General features: G+C 45.7%; 1 protein-coding gene across 4 annotated transcripts in view; it reads left to right on the forward strand.

Moving 5' to 3' along the window:
• TSPAN32 (tetraspanin 32) overlaps positions 1-19,777 on the forward strand; it is a 32,733-nt gene that overhangs the window by 9,518 nt on the left and 3,438 nt on the right. For 2 of the 4 annotated variants that reach the window (XM_075754921.1, XM_075754923.1), the window contains 4 exons: positions 1,248-1,322; positions 14,843-14,944; positions 17,240-17,332; positions 18,964-19,047. In XM_075754921.1, the coding sequence (XP_075611036.1) occupies positions 1,248-1,322; positions 14,843-14,944; positions 17,240-17,332; positions 18,964-19,047 (354 nt within the window). Of the gene's footprint in view, positions 1-1,247; positions 1,323-14,842; positions 14,945-17,239; positions 17,333-17,873; positions 19,083-19,777 lie in introns of those variants that run through there. The other 2 variants (XM_075754925.1, XM_075754924.1) reach the window with 2 other exon arrangements.

Here is a 19,777-nt window from a genome sequence, read left to right on the forward strand (position 1 = left end):
AAGTTTGGGGCTTTTTTTTAAAAAAACAACCAACATACTTTTTAAGCAAAAGTTTTGTGACGAAGCAGAATTGGTGGCAGCAATGCCTTTCTTCCTCTTCTTAAGTTTGAATTTGGTAAACTTTCATGAAAGATTTAATTTTTTTAAAGTGATTTCAGCTATATCATACTATTAAAACAGTCATAGAAAAAAATTAGAATCTAAAATAAGCTGCAGTCAGTTGGGTAATTTTCCCCCACTACATAACTTTGTGTTGAAAGAGGGACAGCTTCACGGAAAAACTTGTAAGGGCAATAATTTTTAACTGGTGCTTATTCATCATCTTTTGCCATTCCAAGATTAAGCTGTGGATTCGTATTTGAAGGCCCATTTGGCCTTGAAATGCTTTACAGGCACTTTTTTCCTTCCTTTATAATTTTTTTTTTAAAATGTGAACAAGATCCTTTGGTCCAGCTGTCACAACAGGCAAGAGCTGTTTACATCAGGGGTTTTTTTTGGGATCAGATTTGTTCAAATAAAGAGACAACGCATCTAACTTCCAGCTCTGCAAGCCTAGGGAAGAAGACAAAAGTCAAGTTGCCTCCTGCGTCGTTGCCGTTATTGTTTAGACACTTCAGGGTCAGCTGCTGGCCTTGCTTATATTTCTGTTCTCCTTTTGTCTAACTAGGATGGCGCTGGTTTAAGGAAGGCAGCTTGGCCGTGCAGCTGCCACTTTGTTAACAGGGTAAAGTCCAGCTCCATTTCCAGAGCAGGTTGCTCTCCGTGTCGGTTACTTGCTTCTTTATGGACTATTCGTGTGGGTTTTCACCTCTTCGAAACCAATAACTGAGTTTTAAATCCAGGGGATTGAATCCTGTGAGTAAGGAGATGCTATTCTGGGGCACAGTCCTGCTGCAGAAGAGGAGCATACTGTAAATATAATGTTTTTCTCTCCCTTTTTTTTTTTCCCCAAAGGGAATTTGGGCAGAATAGGTTAACCGCTCCACAGGTTGCCAGGTGCTTTTTTGGTCAACCCCTTCAAATTGCCACAGTGTAATCAGAGGGCTCCTGACAGAGAATCAGATTATTGTCCATCTAATTTCTTTTAAGTAACCAGCATTATAAGGGATATTAAAAGAAAGGGATGTTTAGCTCTAACTAACTAAACTTGCTCAAACAAGCATATTAAAGACATCCCGATGGTATTTTCAAATGGATATTTTTCTCCCTATGCTGTAACTGATGGGATTTTTCCTCTTTATCCTCAGGGATTTTTCTGTTTTGCTCTGGCCTTCTACGGATTGATCCCAGCTGCCTGCTGGAGATACACGCACAGCACAGAGGTAAGCATCGGCTGCTAGGAAATACCACCAGCATCTCATCAGATAGAGATTTTATTTTTTTGTAGCAACTATTTCTCCCATAAAAGGGACATCTGGTGGTAATTAAGCTGTCCATGCCGAGGTCTATCAGATGCATGCTCTGTCCCATCCGTCCTTTGCAAAAGCGGGGCCGCCTTCATCAGCTGCCTCTCCAAAGGGGTCATCTGAAGGGAGAAGCCATGGAAACCCTCACGCAGGACAAACGCTTTGTCCTGAAGGCAAAACAAAATGCAAGTCTTGTTTTAAATAGCTTTGGGATTTTTTTTATTTTTTTTTGCAGGGGATGTTTTGTTTTGTTTGTTTTAAATGAGATGCTTGACTTTTCAAAACTCATTTCCAGCCAGCTCTAATTCCTGCTAACATCAGTTGGGAGCCTCTATTCAAAGGTGGTGGCAGGTTGGGACTGTTCAGGTTGTCTCTGGCAACAGCCAGGAGAAACGCCAAGGAGATGTGTTTATTAACAGGCAGCAGTGGTACAGTAAAAACGCTAGGGTGAAAAATGGTGGTTTGGGTCGCTGTCATGCTGGACCAGAAAGAGATTGCATGCGGTCAAATTTGCAAGAAAGCTGGGGCTTGAATTGTTAGCCCAGAGCTTGTTGGTGCTGTGGTAGATGGATGGTGTGGGAGATGCAAGGTGCTGGGGAGGTCGAGTCAAGGCATACAAAGTTGCTAAGGGACAGCCCTGCACATCGCAGTGGGTACCCTTACCCCACGTCTGGGATGCCCCTGGGGCCAGGTCGCTGGGGAAAGCAGCAATTGAACTTAATATTTAGTAGCCTAAAGAAGTTTAGACTTCTTTTTAACCCTTTCCTAATCTGACATAATTTGCTTTTTGTATATTTATTCCTCTTCACATTCAGAGGAATTTGTTGCTGTTCAGTCCTTCCTGCATCCCTGCACTCATGTAAGAGATTTAGGAGTGTAAAAAAAATCATTACTTCTTTTTTTTGAAAGCAGAGCACTTATATCTTAGGCAAGTATCCAAATTATCTGACAGTAATTCAGATAAGTGCTTGGGACTTTGATAGATGTTTCATGCAGAGGGCCAGTCCCCATCTCTGTTTTCCTCCTCCCCAGCCCCAGGCACGTGCCACAACCTGCAATGTTCTGGCCAGCAATGAGGGTATGAGTGATGTGAAACATCATCCCGATGGATTAGGGTGGCATTGATGCTGCCAGCTCATCTCTTTAGGGTTACAGATGGTGTGGGGGCTCAAAGACCAGTGTGTCAGAAGGCTGGCCATGAGATTTCATTCTGTGCAATTCCATCAAAACCCCAGAGACTCAACCCATGGTGGCTGATCATCTTAGAGGTCTTTTCCAGCCTTAAGATTCTATGATTCTATGCCAGGACAATTGCACTTCTTGTGGACAAGAAGCTCTGTCCTATAATGGTTCAGTGTCCTGTGCAAAAATTAAAATCCAGTCCTTCTGGAAGCAGAAGTCTAAAAGGCAAAGTCAAGGTTAAGGTGAGGGGTAAGGTTCTGCTTCTCTAGAAAGTTTGTCCAGAGCTGACCAGTGGCCACAGTAGTTGAAAATCCTTCAAAACGCACAGATGGCTACACTGGATCAGACCAAAGGTCCCTGCTCTCAGACAGGCACACCCACTGTTGGCCAAGGTAGGAGCATAAAAACCCAACAAGCACAAAGCAATGCTTTTTCAGATGCCAACAGCTTGTGGCTCAGGCCCCTGCTGGTGGGACCTGCTGGTGCCTTTGCCTTTAATACTCTCAGTGGTTTTTTCCACCTTGAATTTGTCCAGCTGCTTGGAAACATTAGGGTGAGTGCTGAGGGTACAGCACCTTTTATCTCTACACTTAGCTGGCTGAAGCAGATTCAATCATCAGAGCTGAGACATCCATGAAAAAGAGTCTTTCCGCAGCCTCTCTATGTATTTTCCCTGGTTTCAGGCAAAACATTCCAAATTTGTTATATTCACACTGGAAATATGGAAATAATTTTGGTTTCACGTCCAATACAGAAGGGAGGCCTTGAGCACGCTTTCCTCCTTCTGCAGACGTTTAGAATGAGAGATTGAAACAAAAGCTGTGATTGATAGAAAAGGAAAAATGGCAACAGAAAGTTTGTCTGGTTGGTCTTGTGAAATTGCATTATCCAAATATACTGTTTAGTTATACTTTTTAATCCACAAACATGGAGAAGGGTGTAAAAAGGCTGCAAGAAAAAGTTGTATATTGGGTAAATACAGGGATGTGCCTGTCAAAACTTATTCTGCTGAAAATATTTAAAGAATTACTTTCTCCTTGTATCTCTTAATCACTACATCGGGTTGTACTTCAAATTATTTTCCTGGTTTTTTGCTTTGAGTGCCCTGCCCATAAATGCACCCATGTGTTATGGTTAGCTTTAGTAGTTGGTTGGGTTTCTTTAAGCGAAACAGTTTCCACTAGGCAAAATGAGGGGGTTTTGTAAAATGTTTACTTTCTGGGTAAAGTCTTTCTGAAGACAGAAAAATTAAAACACCATTAGAGATCATCTTGGGTTTCTCTGCCTCCTAAAATGCGAAGAGACACAGAATATAAATGAGGAAAGATTTAATTAGGAGTGTCACTTACAAAACATATGGAAATTTTGTTTTGCTTGAAACGTAACCTGTCTCACCAGTGAGAAAAATGCAGATGTGAAAGAGAAATACAGATGTGAGAGAGAAATGCAGATGTGACTGCCCCTCCAGGACGGAAAGACAGGTAGTGCAGTGGCACAGAAAACCAAATGGAGCAGGGGGAAGACTCATGAAGTCTTATTATAGAGCCATTTGTTTGACTTTCTCAAAGTAAAGAGCAAAATTAAAAATGGTGTCCTCCCCAGGCTACTGCATGTTGGTACTCTCAGAAATAGTTAGTTGTGGTGATATGGGGGGAAAAATTCCTACCAAGAAAGGAAAAGAATTTGGGGATGTAAAACTGAATATGGATGAACATGCCCATTACACACGCCTGAATCAGTGACTCTGACAGCACCGAGGGGCTACTGCCCTTGTGTTCATGGCTAAAACAAAAATTTGCATTTTTCCCATGCAAAATACATTGACTTTCCAGTGAAAAGCCAGACAGAAAATCAGCCTGTTCAGCTTGGAAATGCCAGCCGGGAGCTGGTGTCAGTAGATCTGGTCCTCTCCCTCCCCGTGGGCGAGGTGCCAAATGCAGGCAGCACTGAAAGCGGAGCCCTCCCCTCCCTCTGCAAGCCTGGAGCTGGGAGGTCCCTCCTGCACCAAACCACGGCAGATGCTATTAGTGGTTTACTGTTCTTGATAAAAAAAAAAAAAATTAAAAAAAAAAATTTAAATTTCCTTCATAAAGCAGATCCTTCTTGCAGAAAATCATCTAAAATACAAAAGCCCAATTTTCAGTTGAAAAATTGTTTTGATGGTTATTTTGAAGAGGCAGTAGATAGAAATGTTGTTTGAACATGATGAAAGCAAGATGTCCTTTTTGCCTTTGTGATTCCTTTAGAGACCTGTTTATAGTACTTCTTACAGAGGAGCTATGCAGGACAGGAGAAAAAGAAGAGATATTTGTAAATATTCGATATTTTCAGACAGGGGCACTGTAAACAAAATATGACTCATTTCCCGTTCTTTTCTGCTTTTGTGACGTTCTGTAGCTCCCGAACAAATTCTTTCAAACAGATGCCATGTGTTTTAGTTTCAAGTTACCTGCATCACAGATAAACTCAATGTCACCTGTCTTTATTCTTAAAATAACATATACCAGACATGCAAAAATCATGGATCTGAGGTTTAGCGTGCTTTACCCTAAAAGGTTTATCCCTCTGTTCAGCAACGCAGTTATTCCTGCTCTGTTGACCCATCTGTGTGGCCAATGAATAGGCTTTGTGAGGTCCAGGCCTCGTCCATGCCATCTTGTCAGGCTGCTTTGCATCCATCTGTCTGTGTTAGAGTACTTTTAATGAGGAACTAATACACTACTCATTCTCAAAGTATGTTTGCTTGGTAGGTTCTGCAAAGAAAATGGTGAACAAAATGGGGAAGAACAAATAAGTCAGAGGAATATCCCAGATCCTCTCCCTGTCTTGCCAGCCTCCAGTTTACAAAGACACACTTTGCTTCTTAGTCAAAGGTGCCAAGAGAAAAGGTGCTGCTGTCACTTGTAGAAGCGTGAAGACTTCTTTGGGCAGGTCAGCTGCTCGGAGGAAAATCTGAAATTAAAATATTTGTAATCTGGAGGTTGTTGAAGGACCTTTTCTCCTGCTAGCAGTAGTGCTGAGCCATTCATGTTTCAGTATTTTCTAGCTCAGCTTGTTCCTGAGCCCCATCCTCACTTGCTGTGCCAAACATTCCTCCTTCACCTCTGTCCCATCACACCCTCAAGCCCACAGCTCCAGAAACACCCTAGCCTAGACTCCAAGCCCCTGTGAAACTCTAGTGTGCTTTTCTGCCTGGCTCAAATCACTTGAGAGCTGATCCCTTTCCATGTCAGACCTAGTGCAGACAAGGGTCTCCACAAGTGTGAGGAGCACGTTTGGTTGCCCTCCCTATGGGCTGTCTGGCCAAAATGTGGTCTTGGTGGGAAAGCATCACAAACCTGTTTGAGGATCGACACCAGTGGTGCAATCAAAACGAATAACGAAGTACAAGAGAGGTCAGGGAGGATGACCTCTACATGAGCACCTTTGATGCAACACCTGTGGTAACCACAGAAATTATGAGGTTTTCAAATGGTTTTCAGCCACATTAGGAAGTCCAGATTCCTGAAGCTGAAGAGCTGAGTCTTGTTTTCCAAAGTTATTTTTATGGCAGCTCCTTTACCACAAACTACTGCCTGTTTAGGTGAGGTCTCTTAGTCATTCCCAGTGCAGCCCAACGCAGCTGGGACCTGGGATGCAGAGAAGGACGTAAGAGAGACTTATGCCACATCTGGCACAGCTGGTGAGGAAGGCTTTTGGTTCCTCCTCCTCCTCCCCAGCTTTCCTTCTCTTCTCGCCCATTAACTGCTGCTTTAAAAACCTACTTGCAGAAGCTGGAGGAAAGGGCAGCCTTGGAGCTGCAGCATAAAAGACTTTTGATACCATTGCTAACCAACACAAAAAAAGGTTTGGGGTTTTGTTCTGGGCCTCATTGTGAAAGAGGCTGGTGGAGTTTCAATGTCACATCATCCTCTGCTGTTCCCCTTCTCTGCAGCAGCTTAGGAGATCCTTCCGGTAGCCCTGGTCAGGATGGCAGGGTGGATCGGCAAAAATACAGTTGCCACAACATGAAAGAAGTTTTGCAACAGAACGAGCTTTTTAATTAGAGATTCATTTGCAGGTAAATGTTAGCTTCAAATGTATTAAATTATGATTTCCCAACTCAGGGGAAAAATTGAAACTGGTGCGAATAGTTCCCCGTACTTCTGGCATGAAGGCCGGATTTCCCATGTCCTTTGGATGAAGAGGTCGCTTGGATTTGCACTGGCTGCAATGATACGGTGATTTCTTAATTTTCAAATGGTCTCTCAAGTTGCCGGGTGATTTCAAAAGGAGGTTTCAGCAGTGGCTTTTGGCTCCGCATGCGAATGGGATGAGGAACACAAACCACTCATGCACACTCTGATTCTCCTGCAGTCTTGTTCTGCTTTAAACTTTCTTTGAAGGAACCTGTTTGCTCTCCCCTCCTTGTACTGGGAAGGAGAAACAGAGTTTTTTTATGCTTTGTTAGTGAGCAAGGTGGTATCTTTTGAGGTGGTGATTTTCTAACAGGGCCTGGGGTGCAGAGCTGGAATTAACAGTTGCAGCTGTTAAACAACACACATTGCTACGTCTGGAGCCCATTCGTGAAAACAGCAGCTTCTCTGCTTCCTTCCCTGCATATGGGATCAGTGCTGGTCTTCTCCTGTCTGCAGCTCTTCCTCCTCACCAGCACCTTTGCAAAGCCAGACGCAGAGTTGCCTGGCTCCCCGAGAGGCAAATCCTGGTTTTGCATGCACAAAATCAGCCCTTGCACATGCATTGCTTGTTTCTGTGAGTGTGTGAGGGGTGACCCAGCACTTCCCAGGTAATTTCTTAAGCAGGATTGTAGAGGTCCTCCAGTGGCAAAACCAAGTCTGTGGTTTTTCCAGGGTGTGTTTGTTTCTGTTGGTCCCGCTAGTGGTGTGTGTTGGGACAAACTCCTACAGGGTCCAGTACGTCTCATCTGAAGGCGGCGCTTAAAGGCAGGCTTAAGTCCTAGAGATTTTAATGGGACTTAAACACAAGCTGAAGGTGTCTTCAGGTGTTTTCTGAAACCAGACCTGAAGCATACAGGTAGTTTCCTTTTGTTTTCTGATTCAGTAGGTCTGGATCAGGATTGTAGTGCTCATGAGGGTCTTTCAAGAGTGCTTTCAAAAAGCAGTGATTTGGCTGACAAAACACTGAATAATCTGATGTCTCCCCTGCTCTTGTTATTCTGCCAGGCACAATCACTTTTTAAAGTAAGCACTGAGCTTTTCACTGTCTCTGAAGTCTAAGGAAAAAACAAAAAAGGGGAAACCCCCTCCCCCTTCCTTAGTCCTTTTAAATATCATGACTCTTTCCTAGTGTTTATGTTCTCATCATACAATAACGGCCCGCTCCCCCCAGCGAGACTCTGCCGTCCTTTATCTGATGTGCCACACAGGCATTTGCACTCGTGAGTTTTATAATTTATCGCTGCCCTGACGCTGAACCCGCGCGGCCCCATTTCTGCTGCTTTCCGTGGCGGAGTGTTAGCTGGACCTCCCGTCTCCGGCAGCGTTAGCCATGGTACCTGAGGCTGCTCGGATGGTCACCGCCACCGTGGCACGTCCAACCTTCACGCGGCTGTAGCATGCTCACTGCAGCAGGGCAGCCACCACCGGCTCGGAGGTAACAGTGCTGCCCTGGGATTAGCTCTATTGCTGACACAACTTTTTTTAAGATAAAACTGTTTTCAATGTTTTTTGATATTTTCTGTTGGGAAGCAGTCTTGCCTGGCACTGGTTTCAAAGTACTGCGGTTGAGAGAGGGGGGATGACTGAGATAATTTGACCATGACGTTGGGAGGTTCATGAATTGCCAGGCCACATGTCTGAATGATGGGAGCACAAAGGATCGGTGTCGGCTCGTGGCAGCCTGTTGGTTTTGCAGTTCTGTTATAAAATGGACTGAAATACTGAGACTGGTGTCACTCACAAGGGGTGCAGCCCCAGATCTGGAGGATTTAGGGGGAAAACTTATTGGTGTTGATTAACTGCATGCCTGGGTTTTCTGCACTTCCCTATAAACCATCTGGTGCTCTGGCACAGTCCCAAAGGGATGCTCCTGGCTGCATCCGTGTAGGGCAGAGGTGGCCTTAGGGGTTGGTAGAGCATGAGGCTCTGGTGTCCTCCTGCCCGCTGGCTGAGCGGGATGTATAGCTCCCATACAGCTAGACTTTTGCTGTTGTTTTGGGGTGTGGAGATGGGAAATGAGGAGGAGGATGTGCGCAGTATAACAGCTCAGCGCTTTCTCCTGTTTTTAATGTTTTGTGCAAGGACCTGATGGAAGCACTGGGACTGGAGAGAAACAGCTTTGTAAGGCTTCACTTTTCCTGAACTTTTTTGTTCCAAGATGGTTTTTGCTTTCTCTCCTCTGTAGTTCCTCAGTGATGGACCAAAAGATGGTCAGGGTTCGCCTGGTCCTCTTGTGATACCAGAAAGTGGGGGGAAGTGCATATTATTTTTTTAAAATATATATCTATATGTAGATATTGGAAAGAAAAGGTAAAAAACATTTAGCTAAAAGCCTCATCTGGATCTTCTCACATCAGCTGTCTCCAGAAACCACCAGCAGTCAGAGGGGTAGCAGCACCTTCTTATCTTGTGCAGTTTTCCATGGGGGACTTTCAAAGGCCGCTCTGGTTTGCAGTGCTGGCTGGATTTCTGCAGCCTCGATGGACTGGTTTCAGGAAGGCTGGAGAGGAGGGCAGCTGACATACTATTAAGGAAGTATAAAGTTACAGAAAGTTGTAATGGCTGTGTTAGATATGGCAATGAAGGCCTGGTTGAACCCATCTTACCATGTGCTCGATCCACGTGGTGAGAGTTACTCTGCAACCTGGCTAAGGCACCCGGAGCAGTTTTTCCTCTTCTGTTTTATCTCTATTGCATCATTGCTGTGTCCAAACCCAAGCAGTTGCATCTCCCCTGCCTGTCCCCCTGCCGCCTTCCTGCCATGCTGTGAACGCGTGCATTCCTGCACACCAGGGAGGAAAGGGAAGGTGCAGATAGCAAAATGCAGAAGTGTTTTTCTTACTGGAACAAAGAAGGATTTTGAGTAAGTTAACCACTTTATTGCAATTTTACATCTTAACTAACTTGCAGTTTATAGCTAAACGAGGAAGTCTGCAGTAGCAGCTGCTGAAGGGATATTTCCGAGTGACACTAGTGAGTAGTCCCTCTTGGCAACACTGAAAGAACATCAAGTGCTGAGGCTGCAGTTTCTTCTGAGGCTGCAGCATGTGTGCTTGGTTTGGTATGTCAAAGGCATGAAGAGCCACAGGAGAGGAGAATCTTCCTTCTGCTTGCCATGCTTGCCTTCCTCTTCTGCCGTGTCAAGACCGTTCCTGTTAATCAGCAAAGAGAGAGGTGGGCTTGTCTTTGAGACAATCCTGACATCTTCTTTCGCTATATTCTCCTTGAGCTCCAGCTCTTCAGAGAGATTTTTGGCCAATGACTGTTGCAAAGATGGCTCACTGAGTAGGTCTCAGACTGTTCGTGGTACAAGTCAACATTAGTTTTCCAACATACATCAAAGTGTCTAGCACAGGTATTTGCTGGCAGCGGGAGAGGGATTCATTGACACCTCTGGCTTGCAAAGTGATCAGGAACTGAAGGCTGACCTCCTTGTCTGATCTTTCTGTTCCAAATCCAGTTACAGGTAAAAAATATCCTTGATAAATAACCCAAGTAAAAAATGTCAGTTTTTCTCTTGATGGAAGTGAGACTGAAATTTGCTTTAATTTCTAATAGCCAAGGGCAAGAACACTAATGGCTTAGAGTAAATGCCTTCTTGCAGCCATAAATTCTGCTTCTTGGGGGATAAAGGATTTAGAGGATGATAAACAATCTCGAAATTCCTTCTTTCTTTTACTTTAAGTGAAAAATGCTACTCTATTGAGTCAGCTGGAGTCAGCCGCATCAATCTTAGTGGTGATTTTCCATTTGTTCTATCCAACGACCCATCGATAACATCCCTGAATGAATGTTGCATTTAGGCATGCGGACAGAAATGGGAGGCAGCAATTATTTGACTAATTTAGAGCTGGAACATTTCACCCAGCATCTTCCAGGAAAAGAATGACTGCAAGGTGTGACCCCCATATCGCTTAACCTGGGGATTTTTCTTAAGCCAAAGCCAGCTGATGCTTCATCTTCAGCTCTTGGTGGTTTTTACTGACGAGCATTGCAGGTGCAGTCTCCTTGCAAGGGAGACCTTAGTCCAGAAATACTCCTCCAGCAGCAGGTCACAGCACAGCACTAGGAAAAGGAAAATCCACTTGACCATAATGATGTATTTGTGTGGGGTGAGTGTAAGACCTTTCAAAAATAAGCCCAGACAGACTTTCTCCTTTCTGTATCAGTCCATTAGTTGCTAACTACTGTCTGAGTTAAAGGATGGGGCACAGCTGTGGTTTTCTTGAAGCATGTCATTAACATGATCAGCATAACCACTCAAACGGCACCCTGTTGCTTAACTGTGTGAGAAAGCACCCTGATTATTTGTAATATTTTTTTCTCTCCAACACCCAGTGTAAGAAACAGAAAAAGAAAGTTATTTTGAGGCAATGGACTGAAAATTGCCTGTCAGTGGAATGTACGATGGGAACCTGTTGTGGGTGGCAGTTGAGTACAAAGCACTGCTGCAGTCTAGCTCTTCACTGTGTTATGTCCCAGATCAAAGGAAAATAGAAGGATGAACTTGCATCTGCTGGATAACATAATGTTGCAAGTAAGCATAGGTCATGAAACCACCTGGTGACTTTGTCTCATGCTTTCAGATTTTATTTTTTACATCATTAGGCATGCAAGAGTTAGCACACCATTTTGGGCTGGATAGACGCTGCCATGCATGACTGTTGCTTCAGAGCTCGGCTGCAGCTCCAAGTACAAACATAACCCCATCCCAGGCAGAAAAGTTGCAAAGATGATGGTTCATTAGTGCAATCTTTTGCTCTTGTATGTCTCCTCTTATTAAACTAGACCTCTTGTATGCTCTGTGGCACGGTCTTCTGCACAAAAGGAAACAGCCAGTGACAAATACTGAGATTTAGTACTTTATACTTATCTCTGAAATATTTAAATGAGAAAGCTCTCTGCAATAATATTTGAAAACAGACCGCTGCGTTGTTTGAAGACAGCAATTTTCCCCTCCAAAATCAAATGATCCTAGTTAAGATCAGAAAGATGATGTGGAGGAACTACAGTCAATTCACTCTTTTAAAAAATGGTTTTGTAGTTTCATATTCCCTTACTAGGATCTGCATAGCATGTTCAGATAATAAATGCTAGATATAATTGCTAGATAGAAATGCTGAGAACGACTAATCAGCAAATTATATTCTTAGGCTTGCCCAGACACACATTCTAAAAGGAAATTATTGCTATAAAACATTTTGCATTTAATCCCTTGTGCTTTCAGTTCTTGGAGGCTGGTTCACAAAATGATTAAAAAAAAAAAATCAGTAAATAACCGAGAAGTCAGCTCACAAACAAGCTCAGAAACAGGGTACACTTGAAGTCTTTAGTAGTCGTTATGCACCTGGAGATTACCCTCATCATCATCACCATCACTGTAGTCAAGATGGCTGTGAAACAGTGACTGCTCATGGTTTCTTCCCTTATTTTTTCTAACAGTTGGAATAATTTTCCGCCATAATTTTGTTATGGGCATCTTGTTCCTTCAATTCTTTCCTATCCACTCTTATCCTTCAAAGAGCCTTAGTGTCAATGTTTAATATCATCGCATGGTACCTAAAATAGTGAGGAAAGTGTAAACGTGCACCACTGCGTCAGGCAGGACCTCTCCTGATCAAATCAATCTTCTCATGGTTTCATGTGGCCAGCAGGAGTTCACCAGTCTGGCAGCTGCCGCAGGCTATGGGCAGCAGCCAGCAGCTGCCAACATCTGGGCAGCTCACGTGCCCTCCTCCTAGGTTGCTTAGTGCAGAACGACCACCTGAGAAGCTGCTGAGGAGGACATCAGCCTCAGTTGGACCCTGAGGTTTATTATCAGGACAAAACACTAATGAGCATTGACTTTTCTGCATGGTGAATTGGGTTTTGTGGCATGGTCAGAGCCTGCTCTGCTGCTAGGGAGCCTGTGATGGTCTTTGCAGATGAAACATCACTGGACAATCTCATCTTACCTTGGTTTAAGTTGGATACAGTTGTAAAGTAAACAGCCAGATCTGGCCCAAAAACCACTGCAGTCAAAGGACATTTCTGCCAGTTTTCATGAGATTTTTGGGGAATGTGCCCAGGCAAGGCAGAGGGCTTAAAACTACCTGTCCCAACATTTCATGTTCAGTAGACATTTAGAAGTAGTTAAACTTCTGGATTGCTCTCAACCCTTGAACCCTTGCTTAAACCTAGCAACTTGCTTGAACCATTTTTTAGTATTTTTTTAAGTCAGTCATCCAAATTTAGGCCTTTTGGAGGGAAGCTCAGCATCCTGAAAAGGCAAAAATTGCACATGCAGCACCATTATCTTACTAAGATACATATGTATGTTGTCACAACACAAAATAGTTTTTATTCCCACATCTTATACTGAGGTTGGGATATTCAAAAGGTAATAATCTCTTGGCTTAAGAAGGCAGCTGCTCTACTCTTGCTCCCTTCCTCAGCAGCACGAGGCCACAAGAGGAGGTCAAAAGATTATTCTTTTTTCATTATTCTTAATCTAATTCTTCAGTGGAAATGGATACTGTTTTTATTGAATCTATTTATTTAATTGGTGCTGCTGGAAAGTTATTTCGTGACCCACAAGAAGTTAGAATATCTTGGATGTTTTGCTTTTTGTTGGTGTTTAAGGTTTGCTCAGGGAAAGGATGATGCACAAGTGTGCTAGCGGTTTTGTCCTACTGCTGTGTCCATCCCGGTCAATGCACTCTGATACATGGGGGTGACAAAATGAGCATCCTCCCTCCTCATCTCTGTGGGACACCTCAACATCGCAGACTTTGCTATGGAGGACTTTTTCCTTGGCTTGGAATAGCTGTGCCCCATCCGCCATCAGACCTCTCTTGTTAAAGCTGGATTACTCCTGCCTCACCAACTGGTTGACCCGTGATGGGTGATGGAGCATCCTGGGGATATGGCAGCTTTCCTGCAAATAAACACAGAGAAACTCTCAAGCCCCTCCACTTCTATGCCATGTTGATAGTTATGGAATATCTTCTAATGTGAGCCTTTAAACTCTGTTCCTGGTGACAAGGAGCTGAGTCAGATACAAGTAATCTTCTCAACCTCCCTCTCTTCCTCACTGGTTATCAGCCTCCATTAGTTGTTTTCATTTTGGACAGCTGGGTGGGGTAGAGCAATATTGCAGTAATGGCTGTAATTGCCTTGATTAATTTCACCCCTGAGCACGTGACATTGGGTTTTTTCCTCCTGATTTCCAAGCTCAGCCCCTTAAGACTGAGCTGAAAAGCCTCGCTGAGAGATGGCTCCACTCCAGGAGTGCTTGACCATTCCCATGCGGCCACCCACTCCATCTGTATTGCCAATTGATTTTCCCTTCTGAAAGCCAAGTGCTGCCTGCAGACCTGCTCGGATCGATGCTGGTGGGGAAGTGAAGGAAGACAAAAGGAAGAAATAAAGTTTTGACTCCAGGCACTGAAGGCAATTGTCATATTTCTTTCCTTTGAAACCCGAGCGGGAGTTGGCTGGGACCTGTCAAGCTGTGAGTTCTCACATGTTTGGTAAATATCTAGGGTCTGATTCACCACTGAAACACTCCATTATTTTTTTGGCTCTATGCAAAGGAACTGTTCTGTCACTGGGACAACACCAGCTATCTGACGTCCTCTTGCTTTTGTATTTTAGCACCTCATGGTCATGTGTGCCTGTCCTCACAGACCTCCATCAGGACAGGGAGATGATGTCATCCCTGCCTGGCAGAGGAATGTAGAGGCACAATGGTCACAAGCATGAGTTCTTCTCTGACACTAAATCCAAACCTGGCCAAAAGCTCCAGCTGTCAGATGATGACACCCCAGCATGGTGCTGATGAGTCCATGCATAACAGAAGGTGGTACACATGCCATATCACAGCCTCTCTTGTGGGACTCACCATGTCATAGGTGCCCCTTGGTGCATGGTGGGTCATACACCAGCTCCTGCTGCTGTGTGGTGGTCATTTAATAGCTGCACTGCTTGTCTTGCTATACCTGGAGAGCTTCTGGGGGGATGCAAGAGGAGCATATTTCCCTCCAGAGATGTCTGCAGTCAATGGTTTGCACATACAGATCTCTGCTTTCATTGCAGGTGGAAGACAGCATGATGGATGTGTACGATTTTGTGTACGAGGAAGTGAGGAGGAATGCCTCCAACTTCAGGAGGCACGAGCTGACTGCCATCCACGAAGCAGTAAGTTGTCTTTCAGCCTTTGCAGAAAACGTTGCTCTGAGGTATCTTCCTGATGGTTTCAGCAGGCTGGGGCTGTCACTTGTGCTCTGCTTCATGACGTTTTCCCTTGGGAACCAGGTCCTCCAGCCTGCTGCAAAGTCTTCTCTTCCCTTCCTACTCTTCCTTTCCTAGGTTTGACCAACCAGATTATCAACAGGAGGAAAGGGCTATCTTCAAAGCTTCCATACCATAGTTGATATATGTTTTCTGTCTCAGCAGGCCCTTGGCCATACTCCCTCTCCGTGGTAGGAGAAAGTGGATATGCACCTCTCTGGTGTTCCCAGTCAGGTAGAGAGAGGGGGGAAAATTCCATATCGTCCAGCAGAAGTATTTGGACTTGGGTGGGAGTGTTGATCTGCTTGAGGGCAGGAAGGCTCTACAGAAGGGTCTGGACAGGCTGGATCCATGGGCCAATTGTATGAGGTTCAACAAGGCTCAGTGCTGGGTCCTGCACTTGGGTCACAACAACCCCAGGCAACGCTACAGGCTTGGGGAAGAGTGGCTGGAAAGCTGCCTGGCGGAAAAGGACCTGGGGGTCTTGGTTGACAGCCGGCTGAATATGAGCCAGCAGTGTGCCCAGGTGGCCAAGAAGGCCAACAGCATCCTGGCTTGTATCAGAAATAGTGTGGCCAGCAGGACTAGGGAAGTGACCATCCCCCTGTACTCAGCACTGGTGAGGCCACACCTTGAGTGCTGTGTTCAGTTTTGAGCCCCTCACTACAAGAAGGACACTGAGGTGCTGGACCGTGTCCAAAGAAGAAGCAACGAAGCTGGTAAAGGGTCTAGAGGAGCAGCTGAGGGAACTGGGGTTGTTAAGCCTGGAGAAAAGGAGGCTGAGGGGAGACCTTATTGTACTCTACAACTACCTGACGGGAGGTAGTAGTGAGGTGGGTGTTGGTCTGTCTTCCCAGGTAACGAGCGATAGGACAAGAGGAAATGGCCTCAACTTGTGCCAGGGGAGGTTTAGATTGGATATTAGGAAAAAATTCTTCACTGAAAGGGTTGTCAAGCACTGGAACAGGCTGCCGAGGGAAGTGGTTGAGTCACCATTCTTGGTATTCAAAAGCTGTGTAGATGTGGTGCTTAGGGACATGCTTTAGTGGTGGACTTGGTAGTACTAGGTTTATGGTTGGACTTGATCTTAAGGGTCTTTTCCAACCTAAATGATTCTATGATTCTATTTCTGTCTACCCCTAAGCCTATGGCTGATGAGGACTGGAGGCTACGTGGACTCTTGCAATGATGGTGGCTGCTGGTAAGTTCCCCAAAACCACCACCCAGGATGCTCTTGGTGCAGGGGACTTCTCCATAGTGCAGTAGGTAGGAAAGGGTGGCTACCTAGAGCACAGGGAAGATGCTTGTCCTCAAAGCCACAGGAAATGAGTGAGGATGTCCCCCCACGGTGAGAAACTCCAAAGTCCCTGCTGAGTAAAAGAGATGCAGTTTCCTCACTCAGCAGGGCTTGTTTGGGTAGTGAGTTCATGGTATGCAGCAGGGCTGGACGAGAAGGTCAGCTCTGCTCACATGTTTCCAGACACCTCCCACACAACTCCCTTCATCCTTCTGTGTTTTCTTAAGTCATTGTAACAAGTACTTTCCAAATGCCTTTCATCCATGCTTCTCAAAACACAGAAAAGAGCAAATGTTTCTCACTGCAACGATGGTGGTACTTGCTCTGTGGGGTTGTAGGACAGCACACCCAGAGTCCCCCTTGGCAAGGAGAACCAGGCACAATACCCTGCTTCATCAGTTGCTTATTTCAGCCACTTTAACTGATGGAGAAACAGTCCTTCTACTCGTTTTCTTTTCTTTTCTTTCTGCTAGAGCTCCAATCTGGCCAGTTCACCCTGGCTATAAGAAACCAGCTTCACGGTGGGTGTTTCTGGGGACCCCCCTAGCCTATAACAAACACTAGGAACATGAGTCTGTTTATCCCTGGGTTTTCCAGAGCAGCCACTGTGAGAGCTGGTGTGACTGTGGTGGTAGGGCTTGGCCCCAACCCCAGGCAGCAGTCCTGGAGGAGCGTGGGCAAGTCTGGGGCCAGATCCATCCACCTCCTCTGAATTTAACCTCCATTGCTGCAGTTGTTGATCGCACATCTACGTGCTTCGCTCCTTGCAGCCCTGGTTGTATAGCCCTGCCCGGGGTGGCAGGGAGGAAGGGTGGTCCATCGCCATGCAGCACCTCCTGCCGCAGCAGCTGGCGGCGAGGGAAGAGCCCCGGCGGGCGGCTGGCAGACCTCTCCCTCTCTTCCAGTTCCTGTGCTGTGGGAAGCACTCTCCATTTGGGGACACGACCAATGTCGAGCGCACGACGTGCCCACCTGGCGAGGTGCACGACACGGGACAGGTAAGGGAAAGGTTTCTTCCACCCCACAGCAGGGGTGTGCTGCTACTCGCTAACGGTTAAAACCTCACTAGTGTTTGTTAGTGAGAATTGTGGCTTTTTCATGGTTTGGGGTTACTATGGGTTGGGGTTTGTTTTGCTGGGGTTTTGTTGTTTCAGTAAGGAGACATCTGACTCACTGGAGGAGTCCCAGTGGATAAGCAGGTCTCAGACCTGCAGATGTGGTTTCCTTTGCAGCTCCACAAAGTATTCAAAATGCTTCTGTTTGCAGCCTGTCACTTGCCTCCAGCTTTCTCTTTGTCTCCTGTGTGTGCAGAGTGTGAGATGTCATAGGCATGTATCTGAGCTGAAAGGAACTGTTGGACTTTTCCACATGACACTAGTTTCTGAGGCTTAAAACGTCTCACTAACAGCATATGTGGAATTTGTTGTAATTCTTTTTTCCCGAGGCATTAAATAGGTATTAAAATGAGAAACCCGTGAAGCAGGATGATGATGCCCAGTAGTAGCTTCATCAAGTATGCTTCGTTCTTCCTCTTTGCAGTATCTCAATGAGGTTGATGGAGAAGCCACGAGGATTAGACTGCCTCTGCACTGAAGCTGCCACATAGACATCATATTCCCTGAGCAAATCTATTGTACGATTATTTTTCTTCCACTGGAGCAGCCAAATCAGCTGAAGTAGCTAATGTCGCCAGCATCAATATGTATGTTGTCCCTAGGAAAAACAAAACCATGTTGCTACAGCTATACAAAAACATTGTTAAGCAAAGATGTCAAGTGCTAACAGGCTGCCGTGATGTGCAGGCGCGTGTCAGCCCATGGGGCAGCGTTTCAAAGCACTGCCTCTGGGAACGTTACGTCTTGAAGCAGGGTTGAACTCTGCTCAAAGAGCAGAAAGGGAGAGCAGAACAAAACCTGGCACCATGTGGGCGACTGTTCCTTCCTGGTTAATGGTTTGCATTTCCTCTGGTTGTGAGCGGATGGTGGATGGGAGGAAGCATTTTGCAACTCAGGGAACCGCAGCGTTTGGTAGCTGCAGTACATTCACTCTTGGCTTTGAGAGCTCTTACCTCACTTGGCAAATCACTTCATCAAGGGCATGCTCTTGCATTCTTGAAATGGCTCTCTTAGCTAACACCTCCTGGATTTCCGTGGGGCCGCTGGCATGCTTAAGGCTAATGCATATTAATGCTTGCGACACCTTGCAAAATTGAGCTGTTCATTAGTATCTTTGGGGAACGTATTTAGCATTATGGTGTGCCCTGCTTTTCCATCTTTTCATTTCCCTCTTTCCATTTTCCAGTGGGCGGAAAGAAAAAAAGCTTGTGTGTCACCACCTTTACCTGTGTGCAAATACATCCCCCTCAGTCCAAAATGCACCATACCAAGAAAATTGTAGGGGTGTTGTAGTAATAGAAAATACACCGCAGCTGTTTGTTTTCCCAAGCTGCAGCAAGCAGCAGAAAAAAAGGAGATCTGCCCATGGAGTAGCCCAGCTGTGCAGTGCTGCATCCCCCTCTTCTTTCCCTTTCTATCTGGGGTTGTGGCAGGTGCTGTTGCGGGGGCGGGGGGGGGATGAAGCCCCCCACTGAGATGATGCTGTGCTGCAAGGTGTGTCTCTGTCCTCCTAGGACTGCCTGCGGAAGATCCAGGACTTCCTGAAGAAGCACACAGACTTTGTCTCCACACTCCTGGGCATCACCATCGGCTTCATGGTAGCTATGTCTGTTCCTTCACATTTTGGTCCCAAGAGGCAAGCCGCACTGGGGAAAGCATATCCTAAATTAGCCCTCAGAAGCTAGGATTTTGGGTGATTTTGGAGAGGCAGCAGAGAACCAAGTGGTGGTGGACTCCACTGTGGAAATTAGGAAAGGGCCAGGACCTGTCTTAGCCAGGCTGATGGATGGCAGGGTTTTCCTGCAGGAATAGGCTCGCTGCATGTTTTTTCTGCCCAAACTAGGCACGGCAGCTGGGAGCAGGGAACAGGGAGAAGGCTGCAGCAGCATTTGCATTTCATCCACCTAGGTTTGCCTGCACATCTCCTGCAAGCAAGAGGCCATATCGCCTGGTGCAGGGCTTGCGGATCAGGTGGGAAGACAGCAGCAATTGTGGAAATGGAGATGCAGTGAAAGCTCCATATTTTAGGAAACTTGCTGCCTCTCCTTGCCCAGTGCTCACTGGCTGCCACTCAGCTCAGCCTGGGAAGTTACTTTGTGCAGCTGGAGCTGGAAAGTCTTGAAAGCTCCTGAGCACCAGCAGTGGAGCTGGAGAGCTGTGTGGAAAGGGAAGGTCTCATCCTATTAATGACCACTAATGAACCTGGTAAGGTGCATCTCGGGTGGTGGGTGGGTGAAGCACGGCTTGTAAGGAGCAAGCTGTAAAGAAGAGGAGCAGAGCGTGTTGCCTGTGCTCCCAGGTACCATCTTTGAAGGAGGCTCTTATGGA

This window comes from Balearica regulorum, chromosome 5 (genome assembly GCF_011004875.1).
Source record: "Balearica regulorum gibbericeps isolate bBalReg1 chromosome 5, bBalReg1.pri, whole genome shotgun sequence".
NCBI classification, from domain to species: domain Eukaryota; kingdom Metazoa; phylum Chordata; class Aves; order Gruiformes; family Gruidae; genus Balearica; species Balearica regulorum.